This window comes from Polypterus senegalus, chromosome 6, assembly GCF_016835505.1.
Source record: "Polypterus senegalus isolate Bchr_013 chromosome 6, ASM1683550v1, whole genome shotgun sequence".
NCBI classification, from domain to species: Eukaryota; Metazoa; Chordata; class Cladistia; order Polypteriformes; family Polypteridae; genus Polypterus; species Polypterus senegalus.
This window is the reverse complement of record NC_053159.1, coordinates 32,582,884-32,597,624: the sequence shown is the minus strand read 5'-3', so window position 1 is coordinate 32,597,624 and position 14,741 is coordinate 32,582,884. Positions and strand designations below refer to the sequence as shown.

The 14,741-nt window shown below is 37.5% G+C and overlaps 1 protein-coding gene across 1 annotated transcript in view; it reads right to left on the bottom strand.

Annotated features, from left to right (window-relative positions):
• Window positions 1-14,528, bottom strand: part of zbtb40 (zinc finger and BTB domain containing 40) — a 95,620-nt gene extending 81,092 nt beyond the window's left edge. The window contains exons 1-2 of the mRNA XM_039754923.1: window positions 14,401-14,528; window positions 1,340-2,134 (exon numbers count right to left, since the gene is read on the bottom strand). Coding sequence (XP_039610857.1) covers window positions 1,340-2,125 — 786 coding nt within the window. The 5' untranslated portion in view covers window positions 2,126-2,134; window positions 14,401-14,528. The remainder of the gene's footprint in view (window positions 1-1,339; window positions 2,135-14,400) is intronic.
• Window positions 14,529-14,741: the final 213 nt, after the last annotated feature.

Sequence of the window (14,741 nt, the reverse complement as noted above, 5' to 3'; positions counted from 1 at the left end):
TCTTTGTAATGGCTTCTGTACACTGTCTAGAGGTTGATAGCTAACAAGACCACTGTGACTCCTAGGCCCTTCCTATAAGGGGTACATTTTAAACTTTCAGACATTCCATTTTGTATTCTAATCTAACGTATCTACTTCCTACAAGGAATACCATACATTTCCTTACATTAATATAAGCCAATTATACACATTTTTTTTCTCAGTTTTGAAGCATAACAGCTGCATACACAGCCTTTCTGTTTTAATACATAAAACCATCTTATTCAGAAGTATTACAGTTATTTATTACTTGCTTATTTTTGAGTACTAAGTATATCCTCATATATTGTTTTTAACAGCAAGGTAGAATAAAGTATCATTCACTGTCATTTTTCACACCAGTCCAATATTTAAGGTTTAATTTCAGTGTACAATCAGATAACATGTAAATAAATGGCTGTCTTCATCCATTAACTCAGCCAGTTGCTGAATTCATGTTAGGATCATTCTGAACTGTTCAAAAATGACTAATTCCTCAATTTAGCAACAATATTAAAGATAACCATTATTCATTATTAATATTGCAATTATTGTGTAACTCTCAACTGTATCTAGCTTGAAGTCTTCAATCACATGCAATAATTGGAACCTAAATTTCAAATTTACTTGAATTCAGAATACACATAATGATACATTACTTGACATAGCCAACTGGGTAAAGGCCCGGGCATGGATCCAGAACATACTGGAGGGCGTTCACCTCTTAACTGACCTGGGAGAATGTGGGAATTCCCAAGGAGGAACTTGGGAAGGTTCCGGAGGAAAGGATGGCACCTTGACATTCATCAGGATAAATTGAAGAAAAGTGAAAGGACTGAACCTCATTCATTCATTCATTTTCAAAATCCAGTCAAAGCAAAATCTGTTGCTGTCATTGACTCTATCCCAAATGTACTTGAATACAATATTTTTTTTTCATAATTCTAATTTTAAGTCAAAATTCTTATGTTTAAAATGTATTCCATATTAAAATGGCATACAGTAACTGTACAAAACAAAAATTTAGATTTCCTTTAAAATCTATTAGATTTTTTTCCAATATTCTGCATCCTACAGAATTATTTTGCATCCTTCTAGAATGCATTATATTAAGTGGAACCAGTAAACATATTACAGTCAGTCAAGCATTTACCAACTTACTATATGCTAACACAGGGTCAAGGGGATCTGCTGGAACCAATCACAGCCAGCACAGGGCGCAAGGCAGGAACAAACCCTGAGCAGGGTGCCAGCCCACCACGGTAAACATATTGCATATACATAAAAAATTACACATGGCATTCAAATCCGTTGCTCTTACCGTTTTCTCCACAGCAGAAAATTCTTTGCATGATTCAACCAATTGGACAAATTTCTCTATATCACAAAAGGCTTTGCCAATTTCAGTTTTGCGTTTTACCAACATGTCCAAGTCGCATTCTAACTTAACTGGAGAAGGATGACTTTTGCTTCTTGGAGAAGAATCTTCAGTAGTCCTTTCTATAAGTTGTCCAGAGATTTGGTCACCAGTTGCATTTTCAACAACAAGTGCTACTGCTTGTTCACTAGCTCCATCTTGGACATGTGCTTCAGGATCTGAGGGTATATGTTCTTGAGGAGAAGCAGAATCTTCTGCCACACTATTGCTCAAAAATGATATCACAGCAGGATTCTGTGGGACAGACTGGCTTTGCTCCTGAACTTCTCTGTTGTGGGGCTCTACAGTGGTCTCCACAGGGTATGATACAGATTTCTGTATTAGATCATTAATAATATTCTTGCAGCTTACTGCTACATCAAACATCTGCAGGCTGTCAGCAATAGAAATGATTTTAGTAAAGTTGTGCTTCCCTGGGCGTAGTTTGCCTGTGTAGACCATCTCCAGCAGGTTTACAAACTCATCTGAAGTGACAACGGCAGAATCAATTGAAATTGTGTCCGAGCTCTCAAGTAATGACTTGAACAGTAAGCTGGAGGCAGCTAGGACAAGTTTGTGGGCTCTGTAAGGAGTGTTGCCAATTAAAATTGTGCAGTCACAGAATTGTCCTTCTTTCCTTAAAGCGTGCAGCTGTTGCATTAGCTGTCGGCTATAATTTGGAAGCTCCATGATGTATTCCTGTACAAAAATACATATACAGTTAAAAAAAAATAGCAGAATAACATAAAAGAAATTAAAACAGATTAGCAGTCCGATAAACAGTTTTTAATATTTTGTATGGCTTTAAATGATTCAAATACAAATGAGTGTGGAGAATGTGTGCCCAATATTTCTAAAGTACCCATGTTCATTCCTAGACAACTGGGCGCAGAGCAGAAAGTTAACCTACCAAACATTATGAATAAATGCAAACATCATTTTTTTATAACTGATTGTGTTTGTGGCACTTCCGAGTTTTAATTTGTTTCATTTTATCTGGAAAGTCTGGGAAATAAACAATACTATTTTAGAAAGACATATAAACAAATACGTATAAGGTTTGGGGATAACCCTGGTGCAAAATTAACTTACTTTTCCAGTAGACAAGAACAGCGGTAGGGTTGCCAAAGTAGACAACAATGCATTAAATAATCTGGTGCCATACCTCCTCATTACCACACAAGTGGCTCACTGGTTTCGATCACTGCCTGTGTAGTATTTAAGAATTCAACTAACCATCCATGCATGCATTTGACACACTTATCCACTTCAGAATTGAAAGAAGCTGGTGCCTATCCTATCATTACAAGCTGGTTACCAGTCCTGGGTAAGACACCATTTCGCCACAGTGCACAAGATCACATACACACATACACACTTACACTCACAGATACTGGGCTAATTGAGTCACCATTTAACTTAACATGCCATGTTTGTGTTGTGGAAGTATAACTGTACTATCTGAAAAAAAATCCCACAAAGACATCATGGAAACACCACACAGAAGGAGTCTAAGATTCAAAGCTGGTCTTGTGGCACTGTGAGACAGCAGCACTGAACATTGCATTGGTCTCTAGTAAACAAATTATTCAAAAAATATGTCATCATCACTCCAGAAATAAAACATTGATTTTGTTTTTTAAATGCTGATATAAGTTTAAAAAAAAACTGGAATGATAAGACAAAAATGTTTTACCTGCTTTTCTTGTACCCTGGCTACAGCTTTACTAAATGCTAACTTTCCCATGCAGGGCAGAAGCTTGTTAAGAGTCTCAGTAGACGTGAAATTGCCATTGAGTCAACAAGACCACTGTCACAAAGAGCTTCACAAAAGATTCAATATTTTATAATGTGGTATAACATTCTCCACCAACTTAACTCAATTTAAGCTGGGCAAGGAAAAAGCAGACAACTCCCTGTTATTTACATAAGAGCCTTGTCAATGTAATGTGACTTTTTTTAAAACTCTCAGAATATGACAATGTGAGAATTACTTTCCCTCTTCACGAAATGTGTAGACATGCCAACATGAAAAAAACACAGTTAAAAAAGCTAAACAATGTCCCTTTTCTATATACTTCAGAGTAGCCATGCAAAATGTTTTTGTCATTTATTAACATATTAATCAATTTATCTCTCTCTCTCTCTCGACATACATGAACAACTGGGGATTACCTTAAGGGCTTAAATAAGGTAAGTGATACCAGCTCGGACCAAGAGGAGGCACTGTCACCAACTGTCCTTTCTCTGCAGTAAAAGGAAGATCTCACCCCTTCAGGTAGGAATTTAATAAAAAGGAGGTGTGCCTGAAGTGTCACATCTCAGTCTGAACCAAGACCTGGACATGAAAGGAGTTCCCAAGCTGCCTGGAGCTAAATTTGTACTAAGCTTAAATTCTGTTAAAGAATTTACAGGCTGGAGTGGCCAAATTTCCCTTTTGGCATTTAACTATACTTTTCCTTTCCTTTCTTAACACAACTGTTCCTAGGTGTGGCACTGCATATAGATCGATGAGAAGCAGATACAGCTGGTGGAGGTAAATCATACCTGATGTAACATGATGCCACTGCTGGAAATCTATATAAATAAAATAATAATACCCTCGGTCTGTCTTTCATATTTTTAATCTTTGTTTTATGTCATTTAGCTTATTAGCACATTAAGGACCTCCTTTCAACCACCTTCAAATCACATCTTGTCTGTTCACCAATCATGCAGAAACAGCTGAACTGATTTGCACAAGCTTTTGCATGTAGGATGCTGATGGTCCAACTAGAAATACAGGCTATATGGCATTTCAGAAATTTCATTGGAGAGGTGGGTCGCATAATTCCAAATGTATAATAAAGCTGAATGAATTTAAAATACAGGCTGGTTGAAGGGCGATTGTAATTGAGGGGCAAAAATGCATCACTGCAAAACATACGAGTCAAAGATCTTGAAATTTTGCATGCATATTACTGTTGAAACAGGATTTTAATGTTAGTGGTAGGAGTGAGGTTTGGGTCAAAACCAAAACTGTGTTATCCTACCAAATTGGTTCGACCAGCAGCAAATGAATATGGCATGCTGTTTAGGTAGGGCCCCCACTTACAGTAAAGGCTACATTCCACTTCAGTGATTCAGTGGAAACAACCGCAGGGAGGTGGGTGTGGTGCAACCAACACAAAAATTGTGCATCACTGAAAAACAGCTGTCTGCTTTCATAAAATTGTATATTTACTGTGGCGGACGGCTGGGGGTGGTACCCAGCTGGGACGCCCAGGAGGACCGGAGGAGGACTTGCTCCTCCTCCAGACCACGAGGGGGTGACCGCCCTGGTTGCACTGGGGATCACGGGTGCAGAGCTTGGAAGCTCAACCCTGTAGGGGCCCGTGGTCACCGCCAAGGGGCGCCCCAGTGCCTGAAGAGCCCTGGACCTCAGCACTTTCGAGGTCCAGAGAGGATTCTACTTTGGAAGGAATATCAATACATGTCATAGGCATAAGGAATTAAAGGTGGTTAATACCGCAATATTCTCAGTAAACACAACAAATATTACATTTTGGTTGGAGAAGTATTCTGAGGTAAAGTGAGAAACTGATGAAAAGTGAATAAAAATGTTTTTTTACAATTTTCAGCATAAGTTAAGAAAAGACATAGATACAAATTGAAAACATCAAGAGGAGTAAAAGGGGTTATGTTCTATCCTGGATAACTAAAAATGAGCAATTGTGACAGCATAGGATATCCATCCATCCATTTTCTAACCCGCTGAATCCGAATACAGGGTCACGGGGGTCTGCTGGAGCCAATCCCAGCCAACACAGGGCACAAGGCAGGAACCAATCCTGGGGAGGGTGCCAACCCACCGCAGGACACACACAAACACACCCAAACACCAAGCACACACTAGGGCCAATTTAGAATCGCCAATCCACCTAACCTGCATGTCTTTGGATTGTGGGAGGAAACCGGAGTGCCCGGAGGAAACCCACGCAGACACAGGGAGAACATGCAAACTCCATGCAGGGAGGACCCGGGAAGCGAACCCGGGTCTCCTAACTGCAAGGCAGCAGCGCTACCACTGCGCCACCGTGCCGAGCATAGGATATGTGAAAGACAAATTTTATACCTATGGTAAGGTATGATACTTAACCCTGGTCTCTCCCAAAAAAAAAAAAAAAAATCACAAACAAAACCAAAAACCTGATATTCAATATCTCTGGGAAGGTCACACATCTTTAAAGATTGTCCCAAATTCAACAAAAAATTAGAATTTTTTTAAAATTTAAATTTAATTACTATTAGGACAAAAATTACCAAAAGTGAAGAAGAGGAAAATGAGTAAAACAGTATGACCCTCTTAAAAATCCCCAGAAGCTAGGAAGAAGAGTAAAAATAATTTAAAAGTGCAAAAGAATGCAGAAAACATATCCTTATCGGAACTTAACAATCCATTTGTATTTCAAAAATAAACTAAGATTTTGCTCATCATATGTGACTAAAAATAAAATTGTGGGGCACCATAAAAGAATATATTTAATTCAATTAAAATGCATAGATTCATTAAACGGAAATTTCTGACCAGCTTAACTATGCAAAGAAAATGACATATCATATAAAACTTGATTAAAGTATCAAGGATAATGGTTATATTTGGAAACATTTTCAAACTGTAAGAGTAATTTTTTTAATCATTCAGGGAATTTATTAAAAGTAAAAAAAAATCTTTTTTTTATATATAGTTTTTAGCCACCCTAATGCCACACAGTCCTCAGCACTTACAAAAACCTTGACTTGGGTGGGAAGTTGATTTGACAGAAATTACATTAGCGACAGAGTGGAATCAAACCTACAATCTTAAAATGAAACATAACATTCATTCATGTTTATTTCTAATTTCAGAAAATCCTAAGCGCAGAGAAACCTCACACGTGTGAAGTAATGGAAATGTAAGTTTGTCTATTGAAGAATTAAACCTTCAGTCTTTCTTAGAAAAGCCCAAAACTTTATCTATTCTGCCAATATCACCCAAATCACTGAAAAGAGTAATTCGCCAAATTTGTATATAAATGATGAAAAATTGGTAAAATTAAAACAAAAAGTTTGATTGAACTTCCAACACGATAACCACTTGACCAATGCTACTTAACTGTCATATTAAAATAATTTGACAAATCTTTCATATCAATTAATCAAGATGAATTTTTTTGTTAATTAATTTGTCTACACTGGTCTTGAACCTTTAACCGTTTGATCGAAACTCCAACCTACTAACCATTTAAACAACACTACTAATTTTTCACATATATGTGTGTTGGCTAAAAGCATTATACATTTCATCCCTAAGAGTATAAAATAAGGAAATAGGAAATTTAAATCTGAAGAAATTAAAATTATAGCTCCTGGGTTAAAATTGATGAAATATTGCTTTATCAGGATGCATGCAATGCTTATAGGAAACTGGTTCAGTAAAAGTGGGTAAAAAATTGATTGCAAAATTTGTCCCAGCCAAACAGAGAAGGCAAGTTAAATAAAATTGTATAATGATAATAATAATAACAAAAAGAAACATGGATGGTAATGGGTCAAGCACAAATAGAATATGAGAATAGCTTGTAAGAAGAGTCTTAAAAGCAAAAGAGATATAATTTACAGATACAGTGGCAAAGTAGAAGGGATTTTTTTCCCCCAAAACAAATTTTAATATAAATACAAGTGTAGACTCTATAATAAAAAGTAACATCCTCAAAGAAATAGACTTTGAAGAAATAGTATATGAGGTGTATTCAATAATTTATCTAACTTGCTGCAAAAATAATATCTGATTTGTCATTATCTGTCAATGTAATCTCCCTTGAATTCAACACATATATCTTTATTTAGTGAGATATTACCAGTGATGTAATAGCTATGGAAACAGAATGACTCATTTTGGTCCTCCAGCCAACCTGTATGGTGGACGGTTAAGCTCTATGAAGACACATTCCCCGATACCAGTGTTTGATTTTCTGGCTTTGTAGGGCGGCATGTTGCTGTGAAGCACTAGCACTCCTACTCACAGTTTCCCACGAAGCTTCTATTTGATGGCCTAATATAAGGACTTCATTAAGGAAGCATACGTTTCTCCAGTGTGTAACTTTTGTGGCATGAATTCCAACAAAAGAACACCCTTTCTATCCCAGTAAACTATTGCCATGTTTTTTACAGCTGACTGCTGGAAAAGAAATTTCTTGTGGGTCGGGGACCTCTTAAGCTTCTACTGTAAGGACTCTTGTTTAATTTCAGGGTTACAGTGATAAAACCAAGGTTTCATTCCCATTAACAATCCATGAAAAAAGGTCAGTGGGATTTTCTCCAACAACGTCCAAGTTCTCATGACTAAATTCCCAGCAACAAGGTTTCTGATACAGTGTTGGCTTTCGAGGAACCCACTGGGAGCTAATCTTTCACATTATCAAATGAGTATGGATGACTGTGAAATCTGTGCCAGCTGAAATGCCTAGTTCATGGGCTATGACATTCATCTTAACAAGAAGTTCCATAACCATGGCCTATACATTTTGGCACATTTCCTGTGGAGATGGTCCTACAGGACACATGTGGGAGTCAACTTCAATCGACTCCCGAACCTATTTTGTTTGGTCCATAACTACACCTTATAGTATGATGATGCACCATACAGACCATTCAACTTATCATAGATTTCCTTTGTCTTCTACCCTTCCTATGTAAGGAATTTACTGACTGAGTGATACTACCAATCTCTCAAATTCTCTGTAAACTCACAGGTATATGTGTTTCTGATCTTCACTCTCTTAGTGCTTGATATGAAATAACCACAAACAGCATGTGTGGCATGCCAAGACATCTCCTGATCTCCAGTGGCAAGTTCAGATTTGTAGCACAAATACAGGACATGAAACTCATGATAACTTATTGAATACCCTACGTAAAACAGAACTACTGTCTTAAAGAAAAGACAAGAAGAGAAACAACATGACAGTACATGTTTACAAACCTACAGGAAAAAAATGGCAAATGTGAGCTTTTGAAAAAATGAAATGCTAAATTTGTATTCAAATAAAATAATAGTAGAAGACTTGTAACTATGTGATTGATGACTGTCAAAGTAAATGACTTGAAAAAACCTGTCAATTACTAAAAAAATAAAAAATAAAAAAAACACAATTCAGAGTCATTATTTAAAAAAGAAATTAGAAAAACAGAAAAGGGAAGGCATTGGAACATCTGGAATATTTACAATAAATCTATACAAATGTAAAAAGTTTTTAAAAAAGCCCACTTTTATATAGTAGAGAGAGATTTTAATAGCAGAGTTGAAAAACACAGAAAGGAGCAAAGGAATTTGGAATAAAATGCCAAATTGACTGAATATACAAACATAAAATATACAGAACTGTTATCAAAATTGCAGGACTCAGAAGGACAAGTTATAGCACTCTAAGCAAGTGATGAAAGAAAAAACAAACTTATTCTTCCAAAGATGGAAAAACAAAAAAAGAAAAAAAAAACAGAAAGTGTTAAAAGGTTTATAAGAATTAGAACAATTAAATAAGGAAGGAAAAAAGTGTATGAAAAAAAAAAAAAACAAGCATAACATGAACAAAAAGGAAAAAAGCAGGGTACAAGGTAAGCAAATTAACAACATGTTCTTCATTTTTCAAAAATCAAAAGAACAAAAGGTCTAAACCATATGTTAAAAAACTAAATTATCAAGAAGGAACAGTACAAGTACATAATAAAGCAAGACAAAACTGAAGTGTTTAATAGAATCTCTCAAAGTAAAGGAACAGAAACACAGGCAAAAGATCAATTTTTTAAAAGAATAAAGAAAATAAACAGGTGAAGCAGAGAAGGAAAAAATATTCAATTTTAAAACATGTTCAAAAAAATAAAACCCCTGAGGTAAGAGGCCTCACAGGAGAGTGCTACCAGGCCTTTTGGGAAGGAATAAAAATGTATACGAGATGTTTATAGAGAGCTAAATAAAGGGAGGCACCTTGCTCCAAAAAATGTGGATAAATTAATTATCATCCACCCATCCATCCATCCAGCTATATCCTAACTACAGGGTCACAGGGGTCTGCTGGAACCAATCCCAGCCAACACAGGGCACAAGGCAGGAAACAAACCCCAGGCAGGGCGCCAGCCCACCGCAGGGTACACACATACTAAGCACACACTAGGGGCAATTTAGGATCACCAATGCACCTAACATGCATGTCTTTGGACTGTGGGAGGAAACCGGAGCACCCAGAGGAAACCTTTGCAGACACGGGGAGAACATGCAAAGTCCATGCAGGGAGGACCCGGGAAGCGAACCCAGGTCTCCTTACTGCGAGGCAGCAGTGCTACCACTGCGCCGCCCATGAATTTTCATTTTAATTCTAATATAAGGTTATACAAAAAAAAAAAAAATGGGAGTACAACTGCCCTCCAGCATCAGGTGTCAAGATCACAAAATTTGAAGCAGGTTTATAGCTTTTAAGAATTCAGAAAAAAGTCAAAGAAGTTACAGAAGATCAGGTATGTGCAGTTCCAGGGATGAAAATAATGGATAATTTAATATTGCTACAAGTATGAGGATTTGAAGCAGAAATGAATACTCTTATAGCAGTATTTAATCTTGATATGGAAATTTGAGATGGGGAAAAGTGAAAAAAATAATAAGCCTCCTGGAGAAACTGATTCTTCGGATTGTCAAGTACTGCTATAAAAGAGTAGCAAGTGAGATATAAACTAATAGTGTCTTGACAGAAGAAATACAAATTGGAGTAAGAGTAAGACAAGCAGAAAAAGTGCCTGTATACAGTATATGGATGATACAAGAGTGCTGTGCACAGATCAGGTCTCTGTAAATACAACCATGGCAAGGGCTACAAACTTTGGCAAAACTTCAGGACCAAACCTAAATTAAAAAAAAAAAGAAAGTTTTCTTCAAGGGCAATTGGGTTCAGGATACAAAGTAAAAATAGAAAATCTGGAGAAAAAAAACTGGAAAGGATAACATAAACCAAATAACCACATTACAAAAAATTTTTTGGCACAAGAAGAGTGGCGCAGTGGTAGCGCTGCTGCCTCGCAGTTAGGAGACCTGGGTTCACTTTCCGGGTCCTCCCTGCGTGGGGTTTGCATGTTCTCCCCATGTCTGCATGAGTTTCCTCCGGGTACTCCGGTTTCCTCCCACAGTCTAAAGACATGCAGGTTAGGTGCATTGGCGATTCTAAATTGTGCTTGGTGTGTGTGTCCTGCCCAGGATTTGTTCCCTGCCTTGCGCCCTGTGTTGGTTGGGACTGGCTCCAGCAGACCCCCGTGACCCTGTAGTTAGGATATAGCAGGTTGGATAATAAATGGATGGAAGGCCACTTGAGTAAAGCAGTAAGTTTACATAGATTAAAGTTTTAGCCAGTTCTTGCTCTCAGACAATACAACAGAGATACAGTGTTTAACTTTCTGGAGGATTACTTCTGATGATGCTTGAGAAAAGTCATAAAATGCCAAGACAAAGCTGCTTCTTCCAGTAAAATGTACAACAGCAGCACCACCAGGAGCAATTAATGGAAATGGGATGTCAGCTGACCAAATATGACTGACGATAGAAAATGATTTGAGAATAATGGGTTAGTTCAAACTCATCAATCAAAGACCATTAGACTTTCATATTGAAAAGCACGGGCAACAAAAAAAAAAAATTATACATAACATTGAACATTTGTTTTTCCTTTCATTATTTATTCAATTTACATAACCAGTACAGACTTTAGTGTTGGAATGATCTTACAGCAAATCTGAAGAATTCCCAGTCACTCTCAGCATTTTAAAGCAAGGCTGCAAATTATTATTTTTAGCACTGCCTACCACTGTTACAGGAGATAGTGTGATAGAATATATGACATTCTGTCTGTCTCCTTTTTTATCAAGATCATTACAGTCATCCAGAGGGTGCATGTTTTGCTACTTCAAACAAACCTATCAGTAATAAAGCACAGCAGATGGGAGTTATTAGGATCACAGATCAGCTGAAGGCTAAATGCCACCCTTTGAAAGTGACTCTACAGGGACAACTGACTGAGCTTGCAACTACAGATTGTCTATAAAACTGCTGGAAGATCACATGGTTTAGGCTTACCATGTTAGGTTTTTATGCCTACTACAAGAAACATTGACAGCACAGCAAATTATTTTCTCCAAATTGTCACCACTCTCTAGTTTGTATTGACGTGTTATCAGCTTCCATGTTGCTTTAAAAACAACATACATGCAGGTTAATTACAGTCTGAATTGGCTCAGTATGATTGATTGTGGGCATTGGAATAAGTATACCCTACAACGGACTGGCACCCTGTCCCAGGGTTTGTTCCCATCTTAAACCTAAAACTGCTAAGGAAAAATAAATAAATAAATAAATAAATAAATAAATAATATATATATATATATATATATATATATATATATATATATATATATATATATATATATATATATATATATATATATATATATATACACACACACAGTGCATCTGGAAAGTATTCACAGCACATCACTTTTTCCACATTTTGTTATGTTACAGCCTTATTCAAAAATGGATTAAATTCATTTTTTTCCTCAGAATTCTACACACAACACCCCATAATGACACTGTGAAAAAAGTTTACTTGAGGTTTTTGCAAATTTATTAAAAATAAAAAAAACTGAGATAGTACATGTACATAAGTATTCACAGCCTTTTCCATGAATTCTCAAAATTAAGCTCAGGTGCATCCTGTTTCCCCTGATCATCCTTGAGATGTTTCTGCAGCTTAATTAGAGTCCACCTGTGGTACATTCAGTTGACTGGACATGATTTCGAAAAGGCACACACCTGTCTGTAGAAGGTCCCACAGTTGACAGTTCATGTCAGAGCACAAACCAAGCATGAAGTCAAAGGAATTGTCTCGAGGCACAAATCTGGGGAAGGTTACAGAAAACTTTCTGCTGCTTTGAAGGTCCCAATGAGCACAGTGGCCTCCATTATCCGTAAGTGGAAGAAGTTCGAAACCACCAGGACTCTTCCTAGAGCTGGCCGGCCATCTAAACTGAGCGATCGGGGGAGAAGGGCCTAAGTCAAGGAGGTGACCAAGAACCCGATGGTCACTGTCAGAGCTCCAGAGGTCCTCTGTGGAGAGAGGAGAGCCTTCCACAAGGAAAACCATCTCTGCAGCAATCCACCAATCAGGCCTGTATGGTAGAGTGGCCAGACGGAAGCCACTCCTTAGTAAAAGGCACATGGCAGCCCGCCTGAAGTTTGCCAAAAGGCACCTGAAGGACTCTCAGACCATGAGAAACAAAATTCTCTGGTGTGATGAGACAAAGATTGAACTCTCTGGTGTAAATGCCAGGTGTCACGTTTGGAGGAAACCAGGCACCGCTCATCACCAGGCCAATACCATCCCTACAGTGAAGCATGGTGGTGGCAGCATCATGCTGTGGGGATGTTTTTCAGGGCAGGAACTGGGAGACTAGTCAGGATAAAGGGAAAGATGACTGCAGCAATGTACAGAGACATCCTGGATGAAAACCTGCTCCAGAGCTTTTTTCATGTTGTCATTATGGGGTGTTGTGTGTAGAATTCTGAGGAAAAAAATGAATTTAATCCATTTTGGAATAAGGCTGTAACATAACAAATTGTGGAAAAAGTGATGCGCTGTGAATACTTTCCGGATGCACTGTATGTTACATATATATATATTCATTCTCTTCCCACTTTCATGTCAATGTTTTATAGGTTTTGGAGTGATTTTTTCAGCCAGATGCCTTTCCTGATGCCAACCCTTCCCATTTACATTAATTTGGCAAATGTTTTTATTCAGAGTAACCTATGCATGCCAAATGCCATGAATAAGATATAACTACACCTTTCTTACTATATTGCTTCCTTAATACTGTTACTGTCTCTTGTATTTAAAGTCATCAACTCCATCCCTGTACCTTATATCAACATAATGGGTCCTCTCACAGTTACTGATCTGTTTTCACTTTCTAGCATTTTCTATTCCTGACCATTGTGCATAGAGGAAAAATAAACAACTTCCACATTTTGAGCAAGTGGCACATTAGAGTAGTACTCTTGCTTTTTGAGTTAAGACACTGATATCATTACAGGCTTTTATACATCAATTACATCCTTCCATTCATCGTCCTAACACCTACGTTCAAATGTAGTTCGTGTCGAGTTTGTTCACGGGGTCAAAAGCTGTTGCCCTCTATAAAAACTGGATATGCCTCATTTAAACGCACATACGTATTCACACAGGTCAACCAGTTCTTGCATAATTTAATTTCAGTACCAATTTAGCGAATATATAACACAATATGCATTGTAAGGAATCATGATTTGAAATCGATTTATCAGTTTTTATTTTAGAAGTTCAGTTAAAAACAAGATCTTTAACTGAGATTAAATCTAGCACCTCTATTTGCGATTGCGGGAGGATCAATCCTGTGAATATCTATGTACGTTTAAATGATGTATACAGTATCCTGTTTTTTTTTTTCTTTTTTTTTTAAAACTTAGAGAGCAATAGCTTGACCCCATGAACAAACTCGACACGGACAGCATTTGAACTTTGGTGTCCATATCTATGAGTTTATCGGCAAAGAGTCCATTATTTGTCCTAGAAAGAACACAAGCTGCAGCCGCGACTTTAAACACCAAACAGAGGGAAGAAAAAATGTCTCTTGACTGTGCCATGTCGCGACATTATATAACTTCTAATGCGAATCGTCTTTAGTGGCTCTGTATTGTCCTAATTGACAACACTTTCCTTTTTAATTTCACCTAACCATACCGTCCAACACATTTTTTAAAAACATATTTATTTACAACTAAGCCCAGAAGCATTTTGATTTTAACAGCAACACAGGTACACATTCACTAGATCCCACAGTCTCGCAGCGACCTCATTTCAGCTCTTTACCTTTTTTCTGATTCAAATCAGTCAGCTCTTTATTGATACCCTCTCCGTGGACAAATTTCTCAGAACAATAAAGATATTTTCAAAATGCAGCCTCAGCATGCGATCGCCGCCATCTTGATAAAGGCGGCGATTACTCCCGTCATGTGACGAGGGCAGCACGAATGGATATGCGCAGACGCATTTGCTGTAGGTAACTGGCAAGCCACTGTTGTACTTATGTAAAGCAGTGTGAAAGAGACTGTGCTCAGTTGATTAAAAACCCTGGAGAATGTCGGTACCTCCTCACTTCTTGTTATAGAATTTAAAATGATTGTTGTCCACACTGTCCTGTTTTGTTAGTT